The following is a 26,631-nucleotide window of genomic DNA, read 5'->3' as shown; positions in this document are numbered from 1 at the left end:
TTGCTGCCACACCGCCTAATTATAAACCCTGTGTCCTTTCTCCTTTTCCGATAGCCCCCATTTGGTCTCGTTTTTGCAATTGGAAGAATCATCGCGCGAATAAAATAATTCTGATAATTACCAAATAAATTTTTAAAATATCACAAATAATTCGAAGTTATTAAATTTTTTTTATAAATTTTAAATCATTTTTGAGTCGCGCTTACATGCCCGCAATTCATAATTAACGAACCGAGCTACCTTAAAACAAATTCAGGATATCACGAAAAATAGTCTTAAAATGTTTTAAATAGTCCGAATTTTATAAAAACATAATTTCCGTAATTTTAAAATGATTTCTAAAACGCACCTTATACCCGCTTTTTAACAATTAACGAATCAAGGCGCGGGTGAAATTAATCCTGAAAATTTCCAAAATAATTTTAAAATTCTCGAAATATTCCAAACTTATATAAATATGAGTTTCATAATTTTTGAAGAATTCTAGAATTAAATATGGATTTTACAAATAAAAGTATTCAGAAAATCATTTAAAGACAAATAATTAATAAAATATTGATTTCTCAATTTTATAAAATCCTAAAAGTAGTTATTGAAATTATAAAATCATAAAACTAATTTTAGAGACAATCCAAATATTTATGGGTTTTAAAACTGTAATAAAATTACCTTTTAAAAATAAAACAGAGCAATATAACTCGATTTTTAACTACACATTTCAATCCTTTACACCAATAAATCACAGACAAATAGTATATATCAACATAATGCTGCCAAAAATAAGACACATATTTTATTTAATAATTTCCATAATAATCACATATTTAAATAATTCAAAAAATACACGGGTCGTTATAGACGATGAGTTCAATCATGGGCTAATCGTGATCATGGGGTCGTAACGGATTTGCTATGGAATTCTTTAGTTAGTTATTTAATACCTTAGTGTGTGATGATTGTATGATATCTAGTATTGGTTGTGCTTATTCGTCTTATGTGTGTCGCGAACATATAACGGGTGTTAATCTCTTGTGAAGCGACGGTGGATCTTGAGGTTTAGAACTTGCCATGCTAGCATAGGTTCATGTATATGTATGCATGATTAGTGGGTAACTCTAACCGTTTTACTTGCCCTGTATAATCATAAGAAATAACTTGTGCTTAAATCGTTATGTTGTCAAATTCTGTGGACATATAGGGTTTCAACATAATTGATGCATATTCAACTTCTGTCTTAATTGTGGATGCTTGGTAGAATGGTATTAGTATAATGAAAGTTGACTTTTATCAGTTTCGTGTTGTTCGATTAATATCATCACCGTTACATGCTAAGGGTAATAACAATAACTATTGAAGGAAGTAGTAATGAAGTTGTGATCTCATGTGTGTTTAATATTATTAATTCAAGTGTCAATTAAGTGCTTAATTCTCGTAGTTAATTGTAGTTAATAATTAGTTAATCAAATCTAAGTGTTATTGTCTTGACATTGAGAAGTAATTATATATTGGTGAGTGAGTGTTAATTAAACATAATTAGTCTGAGTCTCTGTGGGAATGAACTAGAAAGTATTCTATATTACTTGCGAACGCGTATACTTGCGTGTATTATTAGCGCATGTTTTCGCCCTAACACTCTTCCAGAATTTTGACCCTTCTTTCAACCCCGCAATCAAGAACTTCTTTATGATTTCCTCACTGACACCTCTGACTTCAGGAACTTCGATACTAAATCGTCGAAAGTATTCCGCAAGAGCCTCCCCATCTCTCTGCTTGATATTGGCCAGTGTGGCCACAGGAGGTGAGTAGTGGAGGGTGGACTGAAATTGCCTGATGAACTCCAATTTTCGCCATGACTTTATGCTAGCCGGCCCCAACTTGGAAAACCATTTGTGGGCACTCCCTCGGAGTGACGCTGCGAAAAGTCTCCATCGGATTGGCTCTGACACCTAGTAAACTGTATATGGTATTCCGCCGGGTCGGCCTCATCATTAAATAGGAGATTAGGGTTGTGCCTGAACACTCAAGGTAAGGGAGATGATCGAATTGCAGCCGTGAACGGGGAAGTGGCCGTTGAGGCCGGGGGTCCCCTATTCTCTCGCTCCATCTGGTCCAGGATCCTCCTTAAGTCTCCAACCCTAACAACTTCTCTCTTCCTATCACCATTTGCAGTACTCGAGTGATGGGAGCCCTATGATCGCTCATGGTGTCCCCCTCCTCCGGGCCGCACATGCGACTCCTCTTCCTGATTAACCAACGTCTTTGTTGTTCCTCCCTCCCGGGTGGGGTATGCCGATGTCTTCGTGGAGGAGCCGTCAGACGCTTCCTTTTTAGGGTTTTTTTATCTTCGGGCTCCTTCTCCCCCCTCCCCCCCTCTCTCTCTCTCTCCTGCAATTCTCTAACTTGAGCCCGAGGTCATGCTAACTTAGCTTCTTGCCCATGTGGTCAAGCACACTAGTTGACCTTGTCTTGGATGAAGCTAGCTTTTGCCCTGATCTCCTAGAGATCTGGCTGCCCCGCTCGACCCGATCTTGGGGTATCTCATCCCACTCTAGCGATGCCTCTTTATTCTGCTTGTTCTCAGTCGTCGTGTCATTGAACTCGTGGATCAGTCATTTTTTAGGTCCCTTGCCATTCCAGTTACGCTGAGAGATCTTGAGGCGGCGTTCCTTACGCTTAACGTTCCGGGCATAACTTCTTTCTGCCCTGGACATCCGGGTGTTAATCTCATTCATCTGGTCAGCTAGCCCTTCGAGATACGTCATGACCGCCTGCCCATCAACGGGTGCGGGTGGTGGTGGTGTCGTCTGATTCTCCGGGGGCGTGTGCTCGGCCCCGTTTTGGTCCTTCTTCTTGCCTCCGCTTCCTGGCGTCACCACTGATTTGCCTTCTTTAGTCATCTTTTCTCCCTAAGATGTGTCCCCCTCCTTCTAGCGCCAAATATTATAGGGATAATTTTGTATAACAATATTTTGGAGGTTGTTGGCCGGAATAAAGATAAAGGGTGGTGTGTTAAGGGCGGAGGAAGGTTTTGTGTGGCGGTGATTGAACTTGTATGATGACTCCTCAAGAAAGAATAGGGTTTTCTTTATTCTTTTTCAAGTGTCGAATCATGTCTTATAAAAGTGCCTAAATACCCTATTTATAGGGATCAAGCCTCACGAAGTTCTTGGGGAACAAGTCAAATGAGTCAGGATTAGGGTTTCTCTACCATTGCCGCCCAAGCCCAGACATAAATCAGACCTTCAGTCAATTAGTCACGTAAACTTCGACCGACCCCACACGCTTCCTACAATCTCGCGACATCTTCGCATTTCTTCCCGTGATTGTAGGAATATCCCGTGTCGGCCCCGAAATTTATGAACAACTCAATCATCTATGGGTTATTTCCATATTTCAGATAAATTTACCTAATGCGAGCCGGAATGGTCACCTCGGCCCGCACCTACTCTTCTTCAATCCGCTAGTGGGCCTTCCCACTTGGTATTCCATTAGATGCTAGCACACGAGTCCAGCTCGCGTGTGAGTCCAACATAGATAATACAGGTCCATTTCGCGCTACCAGCCCATGAGCACAACTCATATGTTGTAAGTCCAGCTCACACATCAGCTCATGAACTCGGCACGCCTATGCTAGCCCAACATGCATGTGCTCGTAAGCCCAACACTCTTGTGCTAGCCCAGCACGCATGTGTTAGCCCAGTTCATGCATCAATTTATTTAAATTTAATTTTTCAATATACCTGTAGGAACCTGTTTATGACCCATGCCCAAAAACGAGCATAACAAAGATATTATTCTTTCAAAAGTTGATTTTTTTGTTCAGTTACTATTAGAATTGCTTCACATTTTTTCTAAATAGAATCAGTGGACTCTGCATTCCTTGAAGTTGTCCGTTATAACAATAGAAGTACAAATTAAAGTATGTAATTAATTTTCTCAATGTGATTTACATTTGTCAGTGAGACAAACTTGTAGAATATCATGGCTATTTGCAGCCGACAATCTATATTTATAAATAAAAAAAATACCCCAAAGGGATGAACTTTTAGTAAATACATGCACCAATTATGTTCATTTTCATTTTATTTATTAAAAGTTGCCAATGGAAAAGCGGAAATGAATGCATATGCACGAGAATAGTAGGCATGTAGAAAGTCCAAAGACGGCCAAGCTGTTTCCCACCTATACATCAGTCGAACTACTTGCATAAATTATTCCCCTTTTTTTGAATGGTAAGTATTTGAATTTAATTTGTATACCTGAACCTCAAGTAAGGGGTATTTTCAGCTCATTGGTCGGCTTTGTATCGAGTTTATTGGGACAATTCCGTTTCGGTCAATGAATAATGTGTTGGGTGTATTTAATATTTTAATTAAATATAGTTTTATTCTTATACTAATACTATATATATATTAGTATAAGGGTGTTGACTTTTAAGAACGTTATTTAGTTATTGTTATGCCCGTTTTCGGCCATGGGCCCTAAACAGGTCCCTGTGGGTGCACTAAATAGCTGGACTCTCGTGTGTGGGCTAGAACCATGGATTAATAAGACTTGGGCCAGCACATGTGGGTTGGGCTCCTGACATGCGAGCTGGGCTCGTAACATACGAGCTGGGCTCACGTGACCACATGCAGGCTGGGCTCACGTGACCACATGCAAGATGGGCTCATGACAAGTGAGCTGGGCTCACACATGCGAGCTAGGCTCACACATGCGAGCTGGGTTAACATTTGCCATCTGGGCTCTCATATGCGAGCTGGGTTCACATTTGCCATCTGGGCTCTCATATGCGAGGTGGGCTTAGGTGTCCACACGCGAGGTGGGCTCAGATGACTTCACGCGAGTTGGGCTCAGATGATAGCACGCGAGGTGGGCTTAGGTGTCCACACGCGAGGTGGGCTCAGATGACTTCACGCGAGCTGGGCTCGGTTGCCCACACGCGAGCTGGGCTCGGTTGCCCACACGCGGGCTGGGCTCAGGTGCCCACACACGGGCTGGACCCATGAGCCCACATCTTATGAAATCAAAGGTAACATTGTATTTATTGGTTAAAAAGGAAGGCGGTGCGGGCCGAGGCCGCCAGGCTGGCCCGCATTAGAGGACTTTGTGTTCGACATGGAAAGTGGCTCATATATGACTGAGTTGCTCGTAAATTTCGGGGCCGACACGGGTTATTGCTATAATTATGGGAAGAGATACGGAGATGCCGTGAGATTATAGGAAGCGTGTGGAGCCGGTCGAGATTTACGTGACTAATTGGCTGAAGGCCTGACTTTATCGTGGGCTTGGGCTGCACGGGTTGGAGAACCCTAACCCTAGCCTACGTGACTTGTTCCCCAAGAACTACGTGAGGCTTGATCCCTATAAATAGGGTACGTAGGTACTTGTATGAGACATGAGTCGACACTTGATACAGAATAACAAACCCTATTCTTTCTTAAGGAGTCCACATACAAGCTCAGCCACCACCAAACAACCTTCCTCCGCCCTCAAACACTGTTCTTGATCTTTGTTCCGCCCATTAACCTCCACAACATTGTTATACGAACTTCTCCCTATAACATTTGGCGCTAGAAGGAGGGGCCTCGTTCATCTTAGGGAGAAAGATGACCAAAGAAAGCAAGCAAGCGACGACACCAGGGAGCGGAGGCAAGAAGGACCCTACTTTCGAACACACGCCCCCAGAGAATCAGGCGCCACCTCCACCAATTGCAACCGTGGACGGGCAGGCTGTGATGACGTATCTCGAAGGGCTGGCCGATCAGATGAATCAGATCAACGCCCGAATGTCAAAGGTAGAAAGAAGCTCGGTCCGGAACGCCAAGCGTAAGGCGCGCCGCCTCAAGGTCTCACAGCGTAGCTGGAAGGGCAAAGGCCCTCAGAAGAAGCTGATCCACGATTTTGATGACGTGGCAACCGAGATCAAACAGAAGAAAGAAACATCACGGGAAAAGGAAGATATACCCCGAGGCCATGATGAGCGGGGCAGCCAGATCTCTACGAGATCGGGGCTGAAGCCAGCTTCATCTGAGGCAAGGTCAACTAGCGTGCTAGACCGAGTGGGTAGAAAACTAAGCGAGCATGACCTCAGGCTCAAATTGGAAAATTGTAAGAAGGAGAGAGAAGAGAAAGAGCCCGTGGATAAAAGAGGCTCAAAAAGGGAACGGGCAACGACCCCTCCGGAAAGACGTCAACACACCTCACCCAGGAGGGAGGAGCGACATAGACGCAGATATAATCGTGAAGAGGAGTCGCAGGACCGAGCTGGAGGAGGGGGACACCGCGAACGACCTCAGGGCTCACATCATTCGAGTAATGCGGGTGGTGACAGAGAAGGAGAAGTTGTTAGAGTAAGGGACCTGAGAAGGATCTTAGATGAGATGGAGCAAGAGAAGAGAGGGCCCCTGCCTCGGCTGCCCCCTCTCCGTTTACGGCTGCTATCCGATCATCCCCCCTACCTCGGGTGTTTAGGCACAACCCCGACCTTCTATTCAACGGCGAAGCCGACCCGGCGGAGTACCTTATTCAATTTAACACTGAGATGGAAGTCTATCAGGTGCCGGAGATGACCCGTTGCAGACTCTTCGCGGCATCACTCAGAGGTAGTGCCCAACAATGGTTCTCCAAGTTGGGACCGACTAGCATAAGAACGTGGAGGCAATTGGAGGACTTGTTCGTCAGACAATTTCAGTCGACCCTCCACTATTCGCCTCATGTGGCCACGTTAGCCAACATCAAGCAAAGGGAGGAGGAGCCCTTGGCAGAATACTTTCGTCGGTTCAACGCCGAGGTCCCAAGGTGAGAGGAGCCAGTGAGGAGACCATCAAAAATTTTTTGATAGCAGGGCTGAAAGAAGGATCGAAATTTTGGAAGAGCCTCCAAGCGAATGAGCCGAGGACCTTGGCCGAGTTCTATGAGCAAGCCGAACCCTTCAAGAGGGTAGAGAAATCGATGAGAGAGCTGAAAATCAGCGAAAGCTATCGAGACAAGAGGGACCGATCCTCAAGCCCTGACGAAAGGAGGAAGACATATCGGCGTAGTTCGAGCCCGAAAAAGTCTGCCCGTGGCAAAGAGACCACTAAAGATTCGGGAAGGCCTTATACAAGCAAATGGCAGACACACACCCCTCTGGTAGCCTCTATCGACCACATATATGCTACATATGTGGGGAAGGGGGTATTCAGGAAGGCAACTCCTCTCACAGACTACAATAAAAGAGACACTTCGAAGTATTGTGCATACCATGAGGCCACCGGACACGATACAGCTGATTGTAGACAACTAAAGGATGAGATCGAGACTTTGATTAGACAAGGGAAGCTTACGGAGTGGGTTGTCAAGGAGGTTCGAAGACACAGGACGAATTATCATACCGTCCCTCCTCCACCCCCAGAAGACAAAGAAAGGGTCCCTCGGGCTGGTAGTATTCATATTATTCTAGGCGGGTCTCACATTGGTGGAGACAGCCGGAAGGCGATGGACAGATATGCCCAGGAAGCAAAGGACAAGCCGCTCACCAACGTCAATCATCTAAGCCAAAGGCCCCCGGAGCTCTTTGAAAGGGAGGTCGATGATATCGTGTTTAAAGAGAATGATGCAAAATGGGTGCATTACCCTCATACCGATGCCCTAGTCATAAAAATGAAGATTGGGACGGTGAATGTTCACCGAGCAATGGTGGACACCGGGAGCTCGGCTGATGTTTTGACTTATGATGCCTACAAAAAACTGGGATTATTGGATAGAGAATTAACCTCAACAGGTGGGCACCTGTACGGGTTCACGGGAGACTCGATCGGAGTGAAAGGGACAATTCGGCTCCCGGTGACCATAGGAGAGGAGCCTCATGTGGCCACCCAGATCGCTATGTTTACAGTTGTAGACCAGCCTTGTGCCTACAATGTTATAGTGGGCAGACCCCTTATGAGGGCAATGAGGATGGTGACCTTGATCCATCATATGACGATAAAATTCCCAACCCCCACGGGGGTAGGCATCTTGAAGAGCTGTCAATACGAATCCAGGGTCTGCTACAACCAGGCACTCAAAGCGGCCGAGTCAAGAAATGCCTCAAGGGAGATAGCTGAAGCAGGTGAGTGCGACATCCCCATGGAAGAGGCAGAGGGCAGGAAAAGAATACGTCCTGAGGGCCACGAGACTTGTAATTTGATTTCAATTGAGGAGTTGCCCGAGAACTACTTCGAGCACATAGGAATTCATGTGGAACCACGCCCAGGGGCCTTACTAATGGAAGCATCTCAGCCCATCATGTTGATACAAGAAGGGATTGTAGAGGAAGCAAGTGATAAAGAAGAGAGCCCAGAACAAATCACTGCAAGACTTAGGAGAGGGAAGTGGGCACACAAAGAAACAACAATCACTATGGACCCACCCGACGGAATCACTCGAACTGTAACTGCAACCTCTGCACGCTTGATAAACCCGACCCAAGCTCACCAGACCGAGCTCAAGGATGCGGAAGGTTTGGCAATCACGGAAATGGAAAAAACTAGCGAGGCTCAAGCAGATTTAGACCCGAGAATGCCCCCAATGGTCGAGAGGGTCGGGGCCGCAGAGGACACAATCCCGATCTTGGTAGACCCAAATGATCCCTCCAAGGTACTCAGAATAGGCTCTAACCTAAGTCCTGACTTGAGAGAGGATCTAGCCCGCTTCCTAAGGGAGAATTTGGATGTCTTTGCATGGTCACACTCCGATATGATAGGGATTAATCCAAATGTCATGTGCCACCGGCTCAACTTGGACCCGAAAAAGAAGGGGGTTAGGCAAAAGAGACGGCCGATTAGTGGAGAGAGGGCAGAGGCCCTCAGAGAAGAAGTGGATAGATTAATGGAGGCAGGACTTGTGAGAGAAGCCTTCTACCCCGTGTGGCTGGCCAACCCTGTGCTTGTCAAGAAGCCCAATGGCAAGTGGAGGACATGTGTAGACTTCACCGACCTGAACAAAGCTTGCCCGAAGGACAGCTTTCCTCTACCCCGAATTGACCAGCTGGTTGATTCCACGGCTGGGCACGCGCTGCTTAGCTTTATGGATGCTTATTCGGGATATAACCAAATCCCCATGTATGGGCCAGATCAGGAGCACACCTCCTTTATTACTGATCGGGGCCTTTACAGTTACATCGGGATGCCCTTCGGGCTCCTTAATGCGGGGGCAACCTATTAGAGGCTGGTGAATAAGATGTTCAAACATCAATCGGGGAAGACTATGGAGGCCTATGTAGACGACATGCTGGTGAAATCGAAAGAAGCGAGGGATCATGTCCGCCACCTGGCAGAAATGTTCCAGATCCTAAGGGAGTACAAAATGAAGCTCAACCCCCAGAAATGTGTGTTTGGGGTTGAATCGGGGAAGTTTTTGGGATTTATTGTCAACCATAGAGGCATTGAGGCCAACCCAGCCAAGATACAAGCCCTACTCGAGATGAGATCCCCTCGACGGGTGAAGGATGTTCAAAGCTTAACGGGACGAGTGGCTGCCTTAAACCGCTTCGTCTCAAAATCCTCTGATAAATGCCAAGAGTTTTTCAAAGCAATCAAAGGAGTGGGGAGGAACTTTAAGTGGACCGAAGAATGTGAGGAAGCCTTTCAGAACATAAAGAAGCATCTCAGTAGCCCTCCAATATTGTCCAACCCAAAGGCAGGAGAAACTTTGATCCTATACTTGGCCGTCTCCGACTTTGCAATAAGTGCAGTATTAGTCCGAGAGGAGGATGGCGTCCAGCTCCCGGTATATTATGTGAGTAAAAGGCTAGCCGATGCCGAGACTCGATACACAAGCCTCGAAAAGCTAGCGTATGCTCTGATTCTGGCCTCCCGAAAACTCAGGCCCTATTTTCAGGCACATAAGATAGAAGTGCGAACCTCCTACCCCCTCAGACAAGTGATGCATAGACCAGAGTCTTCTGGTCGAATGTTGAAGTGGACGGTTGAGCTCGGCCAATTCGAGGTGGATTATAAGCCAAGGACTGCGATCAAAGGCCAAGCCCTGGCCGATTTTGTGCTAGAATTTACCCCACATAAAGAAGTAGAGCCGGGAGCCCTTGTTGTTATACCTAGCATATAAGAAGTTGGACTGGAGAGACAAAATAGTGCCCCATGGTGGAGCCTATATGTGGATGGTGCCTCTAACGGTGATGGAGCAGGAGCTGGAATCGAGCTAATCAGCCCAGAGGCTCACAAAATCAGACATGCGACCCATCTGGCCTTTCATGCAACCAACAATGATGCTGAGTATGAGGCCCTGATCAACGGTCTCAAGCTAGCTTTGGAAATGAAGGTCGAGAATTTGAATGTGTTTAGTGACTCTATGATTGTGGTCTATCAGATAAATGGGGGGTATCAAGCTAAGGGGCCGAGAATAGAGCTTTACCCGAAGTGCGCACAGAGGATAATCGCAAGATTCAACGAGGTGAGGCTGGAACTAATCCCGCGTGGGCAGAATGAAGGCATGGACGAGCTAGCTAAGCTCGGCTCACGCCGCGAGAGCACTTTGCTAGGGACCGTGCCCCTTGATATACAGAGGCAACCTAGTGTGCCCGAGCACGAGGTGGGCAGCCTCAATAATGAGCTCGGCCCCACGTGGATGACATCTATTCTAGCATACATAAGAGAAGGTTCACTTCCGGACGAAAAGAATGAGGCAAGGAGGATAAAATACAAAGCAGCCCGCTATGTGATATACGACGAGATTCTATACAGAAGAGGGTTCAGTGTTCCTCTTCTCAAATGCATACATGGGGAGGAATGCAACTACATCCTAAGGGAAGTACACGAGGGCATTTGTGGCAATCACTCGGGGGGTAGCTCTCTAGCTCAGAAAATCCTCCGTCAAGGCTACTACTGGCCAACGCTGAAAAAAGACGCCTTTGAATTCTCCCGAGCTTGTGATAAGTGTCAACGATATGCCAATTATTACAACAACCCCGTGGCCTCTCTCACATCCCTCATGAGCCCCTGGCCCTTCTCTATGTGGGGAATTGATCTGATTGGGGAACTCCCGAAGGCCAGGGGAGGCGTCAAGTATGCGGTAGTTGCGGTAGACTATTTCACTAAGTGGGCAGAGGCCGAGCCCCTAGCCACTATCACAGCGAGAAAGCTCAGGGAGTTTGTATACAGGGCTATTGTATGTCGCTATGGCATCCCTTACAAGCTGATATCTGACAATGGGAAACAATTTGATAGCAAGGAGATGCGAGAGTTTTGTGAGCAGCTGGGGATTCAGAAGAGCTTTAGCGCAGTCTGCCACCCCCAGAGTAACGGTCAGACAGAGGCTGTTAATAAAATCATTAAGCATACCTTAAAGGCAAAGCTTGAAGAGAAGAAAGGAGCATGGCCAGAAGAACTCACCCAGGTCCTATGGTCTTACAACACTACACCCCGAACCACTACTGGAGAGACCCCTTTCTCTCTGGTGTATGGGTGTGAAGCTATGGTGCCCGTTGAAGTGGGAGCAGGATCTTTTCGAAGGGACAACTATGACTCAGAGGCAAACGAGGTCAATCATCGGCTCTATTTGGATATGATCGAAGAAACTCGAGAAGAGGCTCAGATCAGGATAGCGGCATATCAGCAGAGGACAACTAGGCATTACAACAGTAAGGTTCGAGCCCGAACTTTCAAGGTGGGAGATTTGGTTATGCGCCGGGTCATGCCAAATACCAAGGTGGTGAGTCACGGAGTCTTGGGAGCGAATTGGGAAGGCCCTTACAAAATAAAATCGGTGCTCTGGGAGGGAACCTACCACCTCAATGATATGCAAGACAAGTTGATCCCAAGAGCCTGGAACGCGGAACACCTTCGCAAGTATTATCAGTAATATTATTCTTTTCAGACTTAGTATTATCTTCAAATATTCCTAAGTCTCGGGGGGTAGTGCCATATAGGTGCCTCCCTGAGACCACAAGCATGTATTCCTTTCACTTCCCATTATCTATGAATAAACGATTGATCTCTATTTGTGCACTTGATATTTTAACTTCTGTTAATAGATTAAATATCCAGCAGGGGACCCCATCCTTGGGAACCCATGCGAGGACAGAACAGTTGTTTTATTAACATGTTAAATCAAGCTGGGCCCCGACCCGCTTAATGCCAAGAACATGAAACGAGCCGGGTCACGGCCCGCTTAGACAAATACGAACACATAGTAGATAAAAGATGTGGATAGAGATATAGGCCCGCGATGCGAGCTCATACCCTGGCCCTCAAAACCATAAATGCGACCCAGGGGGCCCAGCCCTCCATCAAACATACTCAAAGTCGCATGATGCGAGGAGAAGACACATGCGAGCTCCTAGTGCGAGCACACCTACAACACCTGTGAGTTGATGCGGGCTTGTTCCACTTGGCATCCTCTTTCAACGGTTGTTTGATTGAACAAATGACACGAGCTGAATAAATTGGGCTCGCAGTGAAGGGGTAACGCTCGCCATAAGCGGCCAGAGTTATGATTACTTTTGGTCAGTAGAAGCATGGTAAGAAAACACAAAAAAAAAACCATCTAGCACCGTAAAGACATACGCGGGCACAAAAAACTTAGACATTTTATACAAACAAAAGTTAAATAAGTTATGCCCCGAGGCAGAATATTTCAAATACAAGCGCGAGGCGAGAGGGGTGCCCGCTTACCCAGTCAAAAGTCTAGTTCTAATTAAAATTACATTAAGGGTTATCAGCCTCTGCTCCCTCACGGTGTTCACCAGCGGCCTGGGCCTTCTCGGCCGCGAGCCGAGCCTCATCAGCAATTTGGTCATCCCTCTCCATCTCCAGCTTCAACTTGTCAGCATGCCTCGCTGTGCTCGCACCCAGAGCCGCCCAATCGAAGTCAGGAACCTTCTTCATAAAGACTTTCATAAAATTCCTGGCCCCCAGGTTCCTAGCATCAGCGAGGGCGGCCTCACGGTCCTCGGTCAGGGCAGAGACTGATCCCTCCAGCTCGAGCACCCTCTCCTCGAGGGCATCCTTCTCCTTCTTACATGCCTCAGCAGCCAGGTCATGAGCCTCCTTCTGCTCCCTTAGGGCCTTGTCGTGAGCAGCGTTCAGGTTAACTATCTTCTGATTATAGTTGTTCACCAGCGTAACTTTCTCTTGCCCGTGCTCAGCGACCTTACTCTGAAGGGACTTGACTTTAGCCTCGAGCTTTGTGTTGGTCTGGCTGAGGGCTCGCATCTCTCGAGCCTTAGATAACTGACGATAGTATACTTCGGCCGCGGCTCGGGAGAGTGCATCCTGGTTAACCTCGAGAGCAGAAGAAGACCAATCCTTTAAATCCTGCTCGCTGATGTGACCTTGAGCGAGCCGGCCGAATGTGGTCGCAACCATATTGGCAGAAGAAAAAGAGGGAAGAGGAGCATCAGAGGGAGCAGCTTTCTTTGGCTCAGGCTCGCCAGTTTTTCCTTCTTTACCTCTATGCCTCTTTAGTCGAGGAGAAGGCCCTGAATCCTTGAGATGCTCGGAGAGAGTAGTCATGCGGGCCGGAGGATTGGCCTGAGAGCGAGCCCTTGTGCTCGCAGCTGCGGGCTGAACTGGGCCCGAGGCCACGGCCTGCTCAGCCTCTTCCATGAAGGGGATAGGGGAGATGGCCATTTCTGAAAAAGAAAACAACAAAGCAATAGATTAGTCACAGCAAGATGTAAAGGAAAGAAGTAATGCGAGCAGGTGAAAAATACGGAGAATTAAAGTGCGATGTGAAGCAAGATGCATGCAGGAAAAGTGAGCACGCGAGCACACGAGCTCGCGCATGCGAGCAGCCAGGCCCGGACGTGCGGGCCCGATATTCTTACCCTTTCTGGATCTCTTCCTAGATTTCTTCTGAGGAGTCAGCCTCACTCCTTCCTTCAAAAACCCACATGCGACCAGATTGGAGGTCGTTATGAGTTTTCGGATGTCCCGGTCCGCCTTAGGAAGGTTTAGAAGACTGTCCGCGTTTATCTTTTCCTGTCCCACAAGGACAGTGCGAGGCGGGGTGGCTGGAGATAAAAGAAATTCTTCTTAAAAGGAAAGAGCTATGGTAGAAGAGACGAGAGCGGGTAGAAAAAAAACTTACATGGATTATAATAAAAATGAGTCTGGACTCGAGGCACCTCGTGGATATAGAAGTAAGGACTCTTCCACCTCCCTGAGTTGCTCGGCCCGTTGTGGATGAGGTTCTTCTTGTTGAAGCACGGCCAGACAGAGAAGTAGAAATACCCAAAGTCGTTAGGAGAATGCTTCAAATGGAGGAAGTAACCCAGCTGCCTCGCGGTTAGAGAAGGGTACCCGCATTTGTGGTACATGATGTACAGTGCGAGGGCGGCCCGGTACCCGTTTGGATTGATCTGAAGGGGTGCGAGCTGGAAGTACTCGCAAACATATTTGATGAAGGGATGAAGAGGAGAGGAGATTCCCAGCCTTAATAGGAAAGTGGACAAGACCATGCGAGGCACCCTGCCTCCATTCTCCAAGTGATTGAATCTATAGCATCTCATATGAGGTAGGGGCAAGACAATATGGCCCTCGAGCTGAAACTGCTCAATGTGCTCGGCCAGATGTTTCTGAGTCAGCGAGGTAGGCAGGTCGCGGCAAGCGAGCACCTTAACCTCCTCGTTTGCAGTTGAGCTCTCCTCCCCATCAGGAATGATCTGCCTTTTGAAAACAATCTCACCTTCGAGCTCGGGCTGGGCAGGAGGCACATAAGGCTCAGGAGAGGCCGCGGGGGCATAATTATAGTTACAAATCTTGTACTGACTTGTAACATCTGCCACCTCCTCGCTCTGAGGAGAGTCATAGGACCAATGCGAGCCGTCCTCTTCACCCTCGAGTCCCAGGATGGGATATTCAGCAGCTACGGGCTCTTTTCCTTTCTTCCTGGTGTCATAGTATGCACTCCCCAGGTCGCTGTCAGTTGATTCTGAGTCAAGGTGAATGGGGTCGAGGTGATTAGCTGCTGCTTGACTCAGACGAGCTACCCTCTCTTCAGCCATTTCTCTTAAAATCTCCTCGGCTCGGTCTTTATCCAAGGGAGCAGGCTCGCGGTTTAGCAGCTCTTCTACCCCAAGGGAGGCTGGAATATGAGAGAGGTCCACGGGCCTATTTCTCCAATCATATATATTTTTCTCCCTGGTAAAATCCTCAGGGTTCGGGTCGAGGTGAATATCAAGCGAGCCGAATCCAGCTGCTCGCATCGAGTTCTCAACTCTGGCAATGTTCAAAGCCCCTTGAGGGGTGATAGCTGAGTCGGGAGAGATAGGTTGGCTAAGACGACCAGAAAGAGAGGTCAGCTCACGTTGGAAGTCCTTGGAGCCTCGCTGCTCAGGAGGGTATTGGTTTAATGGAGATGGAGTAGCTGAAGAGCAAGCCGGGCTAGCAGAGGTGCGAGCCGGGCTCGAGGAAGAGCGAGATGATCCATAGGAGCGGGCTGAAGACGCACTCGACATCTCTAAAAGATGGTGAAAATTAGTGTGTGGCCCTAAAAAGAAAACAAAAAACAAGTATGGGATCGCACCTAAGTGTCCTCACATCTCACACGGGATCGCACCTAAGTATCTAAACGAGCGAAAGGGCTCGCATCGCGCGTTGTGGTTGTGTGTGAACTCGCATCGAACAGGTGGTATGTGCTCGCATGGTGTACGTGAATAAAGCATGAATAAAAAATGGGCTCGAATCGAAGAGTACCTGTGGGAGAGGTGTATGAAGATCCTGATAAATCTGGTCCCGGAGAATATCGCCGCCGGTAGACGGTTCTTGTTGAAATGATAATCTTCGCCGTGGTAGATCCTTGAGCAAATTGAGCAGCAATTCAGGAAGTGTTTTTGGAAATGTGAGAAATGAATTGAAATCTCACATATTTATAGGAGATAGGAGAGAGAAAGGAGGAGGCCACATGTGTCGCCATCTCATAAGACGACACGAATCCCCACGCCAGCTGTCCAACGGCTGTCAAAATGAATGCAAAGATGAAAGGCATGTGAGGCGAGACACGCGAGGCGGCTTGGTGCGGCCTGGTGGGCTCACACTTGCGAGGCCATAAAAAGATTAGAAAATACCTAGCCTCAAGATGCGACCAGGAATTTTGGGGGTAGTTGTTATGCCCGCTTTCGGCCATGGGCCCTAAACAGGTCCCTGTGGGTGCACTAAATAGCTGGACTCTCGTGTGTGGGCTAGAACCATGGATTAATAAGACTTGGGCCAGCACATGTGGGTTGGGCTCCTGACATGCGAGCTGGGCTCGTAACATACGAGCTGGGCTCACGTGACCACATGCAGGCTGGGCTCACGTGACCACATGCAAGATGGGCTCATGACAAGTGAGCTGGGCTCACACATGCGAGCTAGGCTCACACATGCGAGCTGGGTTAACATTTGCCATCTGGGCTCTCATATGCGAGCTGGGTTCATATTTGCCATCTGGGCTCTCATATGCGAGGTGGGCTTAGGTGTCCACACGCGAGGTGGGCTCAGATGACTTCACGCGAGTTGGGCTCAGATGATAGCACGCGAGGTGGGCTTAGGTGTCCACACGCGAGGTGGGCTCAGATGACTTCACGCGAGCTGGGCTCGGTTGCCCACACGCGAGCTGGGCTCGGTTGCCCACACGCGGGCTGGGCTCAGGTGCCCACACGCGGGCTGGACCCATGAGCCCACATCTTATGAAATCAAAGGTAACATTGTATTTATTGGTTAAAAAGGAAGGCGGTGCGGGCCGAGACCGCCATGCCGGCCCACATTAGAGGACTTTGTGTTCGACATGGAAAGTGGCTCATAGATGACTGAGTTGCTCGTAAATTTCGGGGCCGACACGTGTTATTGCTATAATTATGGGAAGAGATAAGGAGATGCCGTGAGATTATAGGAAGCGTGTGGAGCCGGTCGAGATTTACGTGACTAATTGGCTGAAGGCCTGACTTTATCGTGGGCTTGGGCTGCACGGGTTGGAGAACCCTAACCCTAGCCTACGTGACTTGTTCCCCAAGAACTACGTGAGGCTTGATCCCTATAAATAGGGTACGTAGGCACTTGTATGAGACATGAGTCGACACTTGATAGAGAATAACAAACCCTATTTTTTCTTAAGGAGTCCACATACAAGCTCAGCCACCACCAAACAACCTTCCTCCGCCCTCAAACACTGTCCTTGATCTTTGTTCCGCCCATTAACCTCCACAACATTGTTATACGAAATTCTCCCTATAACAGTTATATTTAATATTTTATTTTTTATTATAAAGATTATGCTCATATTATAATTGTTATTTGTTGTGTTTATGATTTTTTCAGAATGCTAAAATGTTAGATGTAAGGATGATAGTATGTATCCAAGTAATGATGATTAATATAAATTAATTTCAATAAAATTTTATGAAAATTTATAAAAATAGCATTGAGAGAGTAAAAAAGGATCAAACGGAAGAAAATGAGAAATTTGATTGCTCAAAAAGGATGAATCATGACTTTGTACGTTAATATTTTTATTAACTTATTTTCGACATATAACTAAATTTATCAATAACTTAAATTAAATAATCAGTAAATTTTATAACTCTCATTCTAACACCTCATAAACATTCACTTGTTGTCATATAAAAATTCTATCAAAACAAAATACAAAGTATAATTATAATTTTTATAAGATATTATGCACAACTTTTAATTTATCATATCAATTATCATATAATTAATCTCAAGAAAAAAAATCATAATAATATATATTTTTTGAAAAAATTATGTGGCTGTGCCGCTTTATATCAGAGTTTAAATAAACTCTGAACAGGCTCGTTCAGTTGGACTAGAAACACCAAAACAAGGCTTAGATTAGAGGTTGACACGATTACATGCTGCTTCCAACGACAAAAACTTTTTTCTTGCAGCATCAGGATGTATTTTACAGGTGGGTCAACAACTGAGGTCTTCATCACTTCATCAACGGGGACCCACATCGTGTCTCCACGTTGCGGGCCTTGCAACATTTCAACTCGTAAGTCATTTTCTTTTTCTTTGATTCATGTTACTAATAATTACTTTTTGTTTAATTTATTTAAGCTTGGCTAGTTCAAATATCCCTCCTTATTTGTCTTGGACATGCCGTACTAGTTGTAAATTTGTTGTCATCAGTTCAATTTTATGTGATAAAATTGACCTGAATATAAATTATATAATATAATTAAAAAAATCACGTTGTTAAAAACCTATTTCAAATATTTATATATATACACATATATACGAGTTAGGTTCAGTGAAGACTCATATTGCAATACAAAGTGAGAGACATATTAATACTTATCAAAATAGAGTCCTGAACATATAACAATTTTATAAATAGAGTTTTTTCAAATTATAAAATTTATTACTTTTAAATATAAATAAAAAATATAATGCAACATGTAGAATAAAATATTATGTGAAAAAATATATGAATATTTAATTTGCATGTTGTATTATATCTTTTTATTTAGCTGTAAAAGTAGTACACTTCATAATAATTTTAAGTACTACACTCGATTTATTAAATTTTATTTTTTCAAATAATATTTTATTCTGCAAATTGCATTATATTTTTTATTTAGGTTTAAAAGTATTATATTTTAACATTTTAAGTACTACATTCTATTCATAAAATTCTATAATATGTTCTGCACTTTTTTAATATATTTTTTATATAATATTTTATTCTGAATGTTGCATTATATTTTTCTATTTACGTTTAAAAGTATTACATTTTATATTTGAAGTACTACACTCTATTTATAAAGCTCTGCACTCTATTATTTTAATATATTTTTTTCACATAATATTTTATTCTGCAAGTTACATTATATTTTTTATTTAGGTTTAAAAATACTAAATATTTATTTATGCATAGAGTGAGTACTTCAAATTGTAAAATGTAGTACTTTTAAATCTAAAAAAAATATAATGTAACATGCAGAATAAAATATTATAGTAAAAAAATATATTAAAAAAAGTGCAGAACATATTGTAAAATTTGATATATAGAATGTAGTACTTAAAATTATAAAATGTAATACTTTTAAACCTAAATAAAAATTATAATTTAATTTGCAGAATAAAATATTATGTGAAAAAATAAATTAAAAAAATAAAAGTCAAAACATATTGTAGAATTTTATAAATAGAGTGAAGTACTTAGAATTATAAAATGTAGTACTTTCAAACCTAAATAAAAAATATAATGCAACTTTCAAATCAAATATTATCTGAAAAATATATTAGAAAAAATAGAGTGAAGAACATGTAGTAGATTTTTTTTAATAAATAAAGTGTAGTAATTTAAAATCTAAATAAAAAATATGATTCAAATGCATAACACATATTATGTGAAAAATATATTCAAAAATAAATTTGTAGAGCATAACTTAGTCTAATATAAATTATAGTGTAATATACTTGATGTGGATTAAATGGGAAAAAAAGTATTAGTGCATAAATTAAAATGTAGTACTTTTAAATCTAAATAAAAAATACAATACAACTTGCTGAATAAAATATTATGTGAAAAAAAATATATTAAAAAAATAGAGTGCAAAATATATCGTAGAACTTTATAAATAGAGTGTATTTAAAATTATAAAATGTATTACTTTAAACCTAAATAAATAAATATAATGTAACTTGTAAAATAAAATATTATGTGAAAAATATATTTAAAAAATAAAGTGCATAACGTAATAAAGTGTAGTATTTTAAAATATAAATAAAAATGTATAATCTAAAATAAATAAATAATATATGAAAATTATATTCAAAAATAAAATTTCAATACATAATTTAGCCCAAATTTATTTGGAATAAGGAAGAAAAAACTACTTGATATATACCTACCCTTAATTTTAGATTTTATTTTATACACATATAATGTAATTTGAGACTTCCATTTCTACCTACCAGGTCTCCAAATAAAAACGTATTCCAAATAAAAAACGGATTCCACAGCAACTTTTGTCTATACATATATATAATTTTATAATTATATTAAAATACATAAATTTGAGTGAAAATTCCATTAACTTGTTAAAAAGTCAAACAAGTACATACATACTTATATTAATAATGAACTATTTTATTTTATATTTAATATTTTAAGCTTATATAATATTAACTATAAAAATATAATATTCTTATTGAATTATTATTTTGTAGTTATAAAAAATAGTAATAAATTCAATATAATAAAATACAATATAATATATATTTTATAATATAAAACAAATTTTATCAATTTTTTTGTCATATTTAAATGTGTTATATATTTTGAGCTTTGATACTTATTAAATTACAATTATATTCAACATATTTTCATTAAATTTATATTTTATTTACACTTTTATTAGATTAAATATTTAATAAATTTATTTTATCATTTAAAATATGTATATGAGAACTTGAAAATATATAAAATACAATTTTTGAACATGTCCTTAGATGTTCAATAAAATTTTAGATAACTACAATTTGACTAATCATTTTAGTTAATGTGGTTGGAGATACTCTAAGAGTGAGTATTTAATTGAGATTTTAAAGAATATTTTTGAATTTTGAAAACCATATGTTATTTAATTTGAATTCTAAAAAACATTCTTTAAAATCGTATTCAATAGAGATTGAAAAAAGTTTTTTAAAATCTCGGGTATTCACTTTAGATTTTAAAAAGTACATTATAATCTAGTGGTATTTAATTTAGATTTTAAAATTCGATTAAAATTTGTTGGTATTCAAAAATCTATGATTTTTTTTTATATTTTATAAAATTGTAGATTTTGATGGATTTGATAGTGTATTTTATGTTTTAACACATTTTAGCAAAATCCAAGAAATTTTGATAAATTTGTAAAAATCACTACTATACTCTATTAGATTTATTCAAAAACTCCCCTAAAATCAGCTTACAATTAAAATCAGCCAAAATTTCAAAATTAATGAACGGTTATAAATTATCTATTCAATAGACCCCTTTAAATCAAAATCAAATACAAGTAGCGGTGAAAACTCCCGGTGCCCTCACAAGATTATGCTACAAAAGAGTAGCTAAAGCTTATAGGCAAATTTAGCAAGTTAGTTATGCTTCTTTTTCCATTCCCTCGCAAATATCCCCAACGAATCAACTTGGTTGGAACATGCAAAATTGCAATGACAATACAGAAAGAAAACTTCATGAATTATGAACTTTTGAGATTGAAAGAAATAAAACTTAAAATGATATAAACTAGACAAACTGAACAATATGGTCAATTTGAAGCAGGCTGGCTCACCAAACTTCCTCTGCCCCATAGAAACAATTATAAACCCCCACTCTCTCCCAGTAAAAATAATTGAAAGATTCTTTTTTTTTTCCAAGATAAAATAATATAAAGCAAACTAACTAAACAAAGAACATAGTGGTACGTCCAAGTCGGACCCCAAATCAGCTGCACAAGTTTTAAAAAGCCTCCACTGCATTGTTCTATGGCGTGGCGCTACGAGGCAGTGTTCTAGACTCTTGTGGTGGCGTATGGCCGTCCGATCCTTTGGACGGATCATCAGACGATTGTCGTAACCCACCATCATCAGTTTCACTTCTATTCATGTCCTCGATCATCCTCACGACTTCTGGCATTGCTGGCCGTTGATCGGGTACAGTTGCTACGCAAGCCATAGCAATTTGTAACAATTGCACCATCTCTTCCTCAATGTTATGGTACCTCATTAACTCTACGTCGAAAACTTCAGCAGTCCATTCTTCTCTAACAACTGACTGGACCCATCTTGGTAAATCAATGCCTTCTTCACCTAATGAGGCTTGATTAGGCGCTTTTCCTGTGAGTAGCTCTAGCAAAAGCACTCCAAAACTATACACGTCTGACTTGAATGTGGGCTTGCGAGTTTCTAGAACCTCCGGTGCACGGTAGCCAGCAACACGGTGGTTAGGTTGGCTGGAATTGCCAAATAGTGGGCTGAGGCCATAGTCCGAGACAGCAGCGTCATGCTGGTCTTGTTGGCGGAGAAGAATATTAGAGGATTTGATGTTGCCATGGACTACTTTCGCTGTCACGTGTAGGTGAGCTATTCCTCTTGCAGCGCTTGTTGCTATTCTCATCCGGTTGTCCCAGTCTAGTGGTGTGCGTCCTGAGCCTCTGCTGCCTGCAAAACATTGAACAAGAGGGAATTTAGCTACCAGTGCATCCGTTTAGATTACGAGAGTCACACAGGACAAATGCACTTCTTAGGGTTCGATCGAAGTTGGTTAGGTTACGGTCACAATGTCTCGTAAGATCCGAGAAAAACGACTCCATTATCAAATATTACTAGTACTAGTTTTAGAATGACTGAAATTGACATCTAACTCCACTGCACTAGAACTGGTAAACTCTGGACATAATGTATCTTTGTTTCTTTCTCACATCAACACTAGTCAACAATTTCTTGTAAATGCATTTAATAAGTGCTACATTGGTCTTTGGAATAAAGATGCCCCCACCCCACATGTAAATTATTACAAGGGTCAGAATAAATGGCATTAGTAACCAGGCAGAGTATCTTCAATAACAATACTAGTCATGGTCATGTGGTACACACATAATTTAGGGTTGGAATTTGGACAAAAATAAATTTTTAAAAGTTGATGTAAATTATCTACTCTTTAATCATTGAAAAGACAACGTTATAGATAAGCTATTGCTTTTGTTTGGGGAAAGACTTTCTTCATCATAATTCAAAAAAAGCAGGAAATGCATTGATCATGTCGGTAGAAATATAGTATTATGTCAGGTGTGTACAAAAAACATTATTGTACAACATTGTTCCGGTGAAGGAGTGTAATTCAAGTTTGAATAAAACAATTCATTTAAACCTTAAAACTCCAAATCAAAAAATAATAATTGGGTCCGGTAACAATCTAGAGAATGTTTGAAACCAAAACACTTGAAGCGGTATCCCCGCCGGTAAAGTAACATGCCATTTCTGAACAATTTTTACGCAATCACAAAAGAAATATTTTAAGTAGTTTATAGTCTTTTTCATGCTTTCTCATCCCACAATCATACTCTTAGTTACTCATCTACCAGAAGTGGTCTAGTATTTAATTTTGCAAGTTAACTGCACTTAGACTCAGTTTCCCCAATTTGATATACACATTTTTCACACTACTTCAAAGTTTAAATGTATAGTAAATCAATCAACCTGATCAAAAACAAATTCATCCAAAATGTAAAAGTTAGGGACCAACATGGCAAACTCGAAATCTACCTGCAGAGACTAAACTCGAAAATGAATTGAATTATAACTCAATCAACCTAAACTATGATCCGGAATGAAATTTCAAGGGTAATGTTATTCATCAAAACTTGTTCATTCATTTTTATCCAATTTTCGTCTATTTTAAAGAAGACATAATTGACAAAATAACAGCAAAAACGCGATCTGAAATCCAAAATTGCAGTAAAACAGGACTAGTGAAGTGGAGTGCATACCATGAAGTAAAGCAGACAAGCTACCAGCAGGCATATAATCGGAAACAAGCAATTTCTCATCTTTCGAAAAATAGAAAGCCCGTAGAGGCACCACATTATCACTCTTAATCTTCCCTAAACTCTCCATTTGCGTTTCAAATTCTTTCTTACTCACCACCACATCCTTTAATCTTTTCACAACCACCGTTGTGCCTTCCTCCAACACCGCCTTATACGAGGTCCCAACACTCCCTTTCCCCAACACTTCTGCAGAAGCTCTCAACAAATCCTCCAAATCAAAGCTATAAAGACCCGTACCCAAAAACACTAGCTTATTCCTCTCTCCACCTTCAGCTGATCCTCCTGTAACATCGTCTTTCGAAGACGAGGTTCCAGGTTCATTTCCAGCTGGTATTGCCCTCGTCCCTGCCACCGCCTTTGGCTCCTTCGGTGATTGTGTTCTGTTCTTTCTTTTAATTAAACAGAAAATACAACATAAGAGTAAAAGTATTAGCAATGCTGCTGAGCCTAATGCAATGCCGATAATTGCTCCGGTGGATAGTTTTTTCGATTTTTTGCGAGATGGGGTTTGCGAATTTGGTGAGTTTGGTGATGGGGTTGGGGAGGGGAAAAATGGGTTGCACGGCGGCAATGGGCCGCCGCACAAATCTATATTTCCCGCGAAAGATGCCGCCGAGAATTTCGATAATGACTTGGGAATTGAGCCTGATAAATGATTGTTTGACACATTTAAGTCTACTATACTTGGTGTATTTATGCTCGGAATCATACCCGAGAAATTGTTGTTTTCGAGGAATATTCCGGTTAGCTGATTTAAGTTGTTGACGGAAAATGGGATTTTTCCGGTGAAGGAGTTGGAAGAGAGATCTAAACGGGCTAACCGAGTTAGACTGAGTAGACTCGGTGGGAACTCGGAGTTGAACTCGTTGTGTTGGAGGTAAAGGCTACGGAGGAATTTGAGGTTTGAAAAATCAGGTGGGAGTGAACCGGTGAGTCCGTTGTACCTGAGACTCAGAACTTGGAGCCGAGTTAAGTTACCGAGTGTGTTGGGTGGGATTGAGCCAACTAAGCCAACTCCGGGTAGGCGAAGTATGGACACGTAGGATTGAGTGTCGTCGCATATGACTCCGACCCAGTTGCAAACCGAGTCTGACTCGTTCCATTGAAGGGAGTTTTTGTGTGAGAGTTTTGAGAGGAAAGCAAGGAGGGCTTGCTTGTCTTGAGTTGGCTCCGAGTTGACTCGGACACTAGGTTGTAATAGCACATACGTAAAAACCGAAAAAATGAAAAGTTTCAACATTGTCATTAATTTTGGTGAGCAAAGAAGAGAGTTATTAATGAGTTTTACTAGAATGGAGGGCAATGGTGAGAAGTTTTCGGAGATTTAGAAAAAAGAATACGCCGGCGAGTTAACATGACTCAGTGACTCAGTGAGTGAAGAGGAGGAGAGAGAGTGATATGGGGGCGAGATTATTTGGTTTCGGAAGGATGGGGAGAGAGAGATGACAGAGGAGTACGATATCACGAGAAGAAAGCAAAGGTCTAAAATAATGCAGTATATTATATATATAAAAACAGGTGTCCAAGAATTATTTAAATGAAAATTAGTTGTAATAAAGAAATACAAAGGGGAGAATATGTGCTGGCAGGCATAGTAGGGGAAAGAAGCTCATAAAGCTGCTGCCAATTGGTGTTATTTGTTCAGAGTGACTATGCTTGTATACTTTGTAATCAAGCTAGCTATTTGTTTTGATAATCGATAAATCTTATAAAAATCGAATTCTTAATCACTTGAACTGTAGGTCGCTGCTTAATTTGGATGGGTGTTATGAACTGTTTTAGCAGGGGTTTGGATCGGTGTTATGAACTGTTTTACCTGTCAGAAGCTTTATGGGTATAATACAATTGTTATTTGGTTGGAAGTTGATTGACTCGTTAGGTTATGGTCATTTAGTTATGCTCGAGTTTTAGCTAATTAAGTTCAAGTTTCCAATTTATACATTCATTATATCTTCTTTAATTATGGGTTGTTACTTGCATTTCGGGTAACCGACTTCAACTTACTCATATATTTATGTTCACACAATCCCATTAATTTTGTAACTGATTTTATGTGAATCAACAATTTGATGGAAAGAGCTTGATATGCACCCTTACTCTTTTTAAGTGTTCTTCAAAATCCAAATATATATTTGTTGATGAAGAATTAATAAAATAATGATTAATTCAATAATATATTAATATTAATACAGGATATATCCGATTTTTATTTAAATTAATCTTTTGATTAGTTCCTTATTTTAATTATAATTAAAACATTATCTCAACTTATTATGTCAGATTTTTAAATTTTACAATCTGCCTGATATTGATAAATTTGAAGGTACCGTTAGCATGGAAGAGCATGGATGTTTTTCTTTTGGTTTTTGCTCCTGTTGTGTTGTAATAGTGACAACTGACAAGTAGTCTTCATTTTGATGAAGGACAAATTTAGGAGGGAAAAACAAATCATAAGAAGGAAATGGTCAAATCTCAAATTTACACCAATTCATTAAACTCATAAAAAAAATTACATCTATGATGTATCTCTTTCTCAACATTAATATATCATTTCAATAGAACAAAGTTAATAACTTTGTACGATTTAATATATGGTTTTCGTGGACATGAGCAAGCACAAAATTTTATTTTATAAATTTAATATATTTTTATTGATTTACACTTTTTCGTAATAAAAACCCCCAGCATCCAACAATTGCACCAATCACAAATTCAAATATTTTGTTAATTAAATATTCTTATTTTTCATAATCTATAAATAATATATTTGTCTGCATCGCATTATAAATTGTCATTTTGTTTTACCGACTTGTAAATTACCGATTTTTTATGTATTAATTCATATTCTCTAAATTAGAGCTGAGCATTCGGTCGGTTCTGTCCAAAACCAGACAGAACCGAATAGACCGAAAAATCGAATTACCATTTTTTCTTTTACCGGACCAGACCGAAATTGTAATATGGATCGGACCGAACCGAACCGAAATAATTCGGTTTGTTCCGGTTTTGGACTGTACGAACCGATTTTTTTTTAAAAATAAAATTGTATTAAAATTTTCAACCAATAATTATAAAATTTAAAATATAATTAAAGTAAGGATATATAT

General features: G+C 41.5%; 1 protein-coding gene across 1 annotated transcript; it reads right to left on the bottom strand.

Moving 5' to 3' along the window:
* Positions 1–21,147: 21,147 nt before the first annotated feature.
* On the bottom strand, positions 21,148–25,022 carry LOC141720588 (putative inactive receptor kinase At2g26730). Its single transcript, XM_074523080.1, has 2 exons — positions 23,465–25,022; positions 21,148–22,136 (listed from the first exon to the last, which is right to left on the bottom strand). The coding sequence occupies exons 1-2, from the start codon at positions 24,768–24,770 to the stop codon at positions 21,460–21,462; spliced, it is 1,983 nt and encodes a 660-aa protein (XP_074379181.1). The 5' UTR covers positions 24,771–25,022; the 3' UTR covers positions 21,148–21,459.
* Positions 25,023–26,631: the final 1,609 nt, after the last annotated feature.

Source organism: Apium graveolens, chromosome 4 (genome assembly GCF_009905375.1).
Source record: "Apium graveolens cultivar Ventura chromosome 4, ASM990537v1, whole genome shotgun sequence".
NCBI lineage: Eukaryota > Viridiplantae > Streptophyta > Magnoliopsida > Apiales > Apiaceae > Apium > Apium graveolens.
Note: the sequence above shows the minus strand (reverse complement) of the source record. Positions and strands in the feature narration are given on the sequence as shown.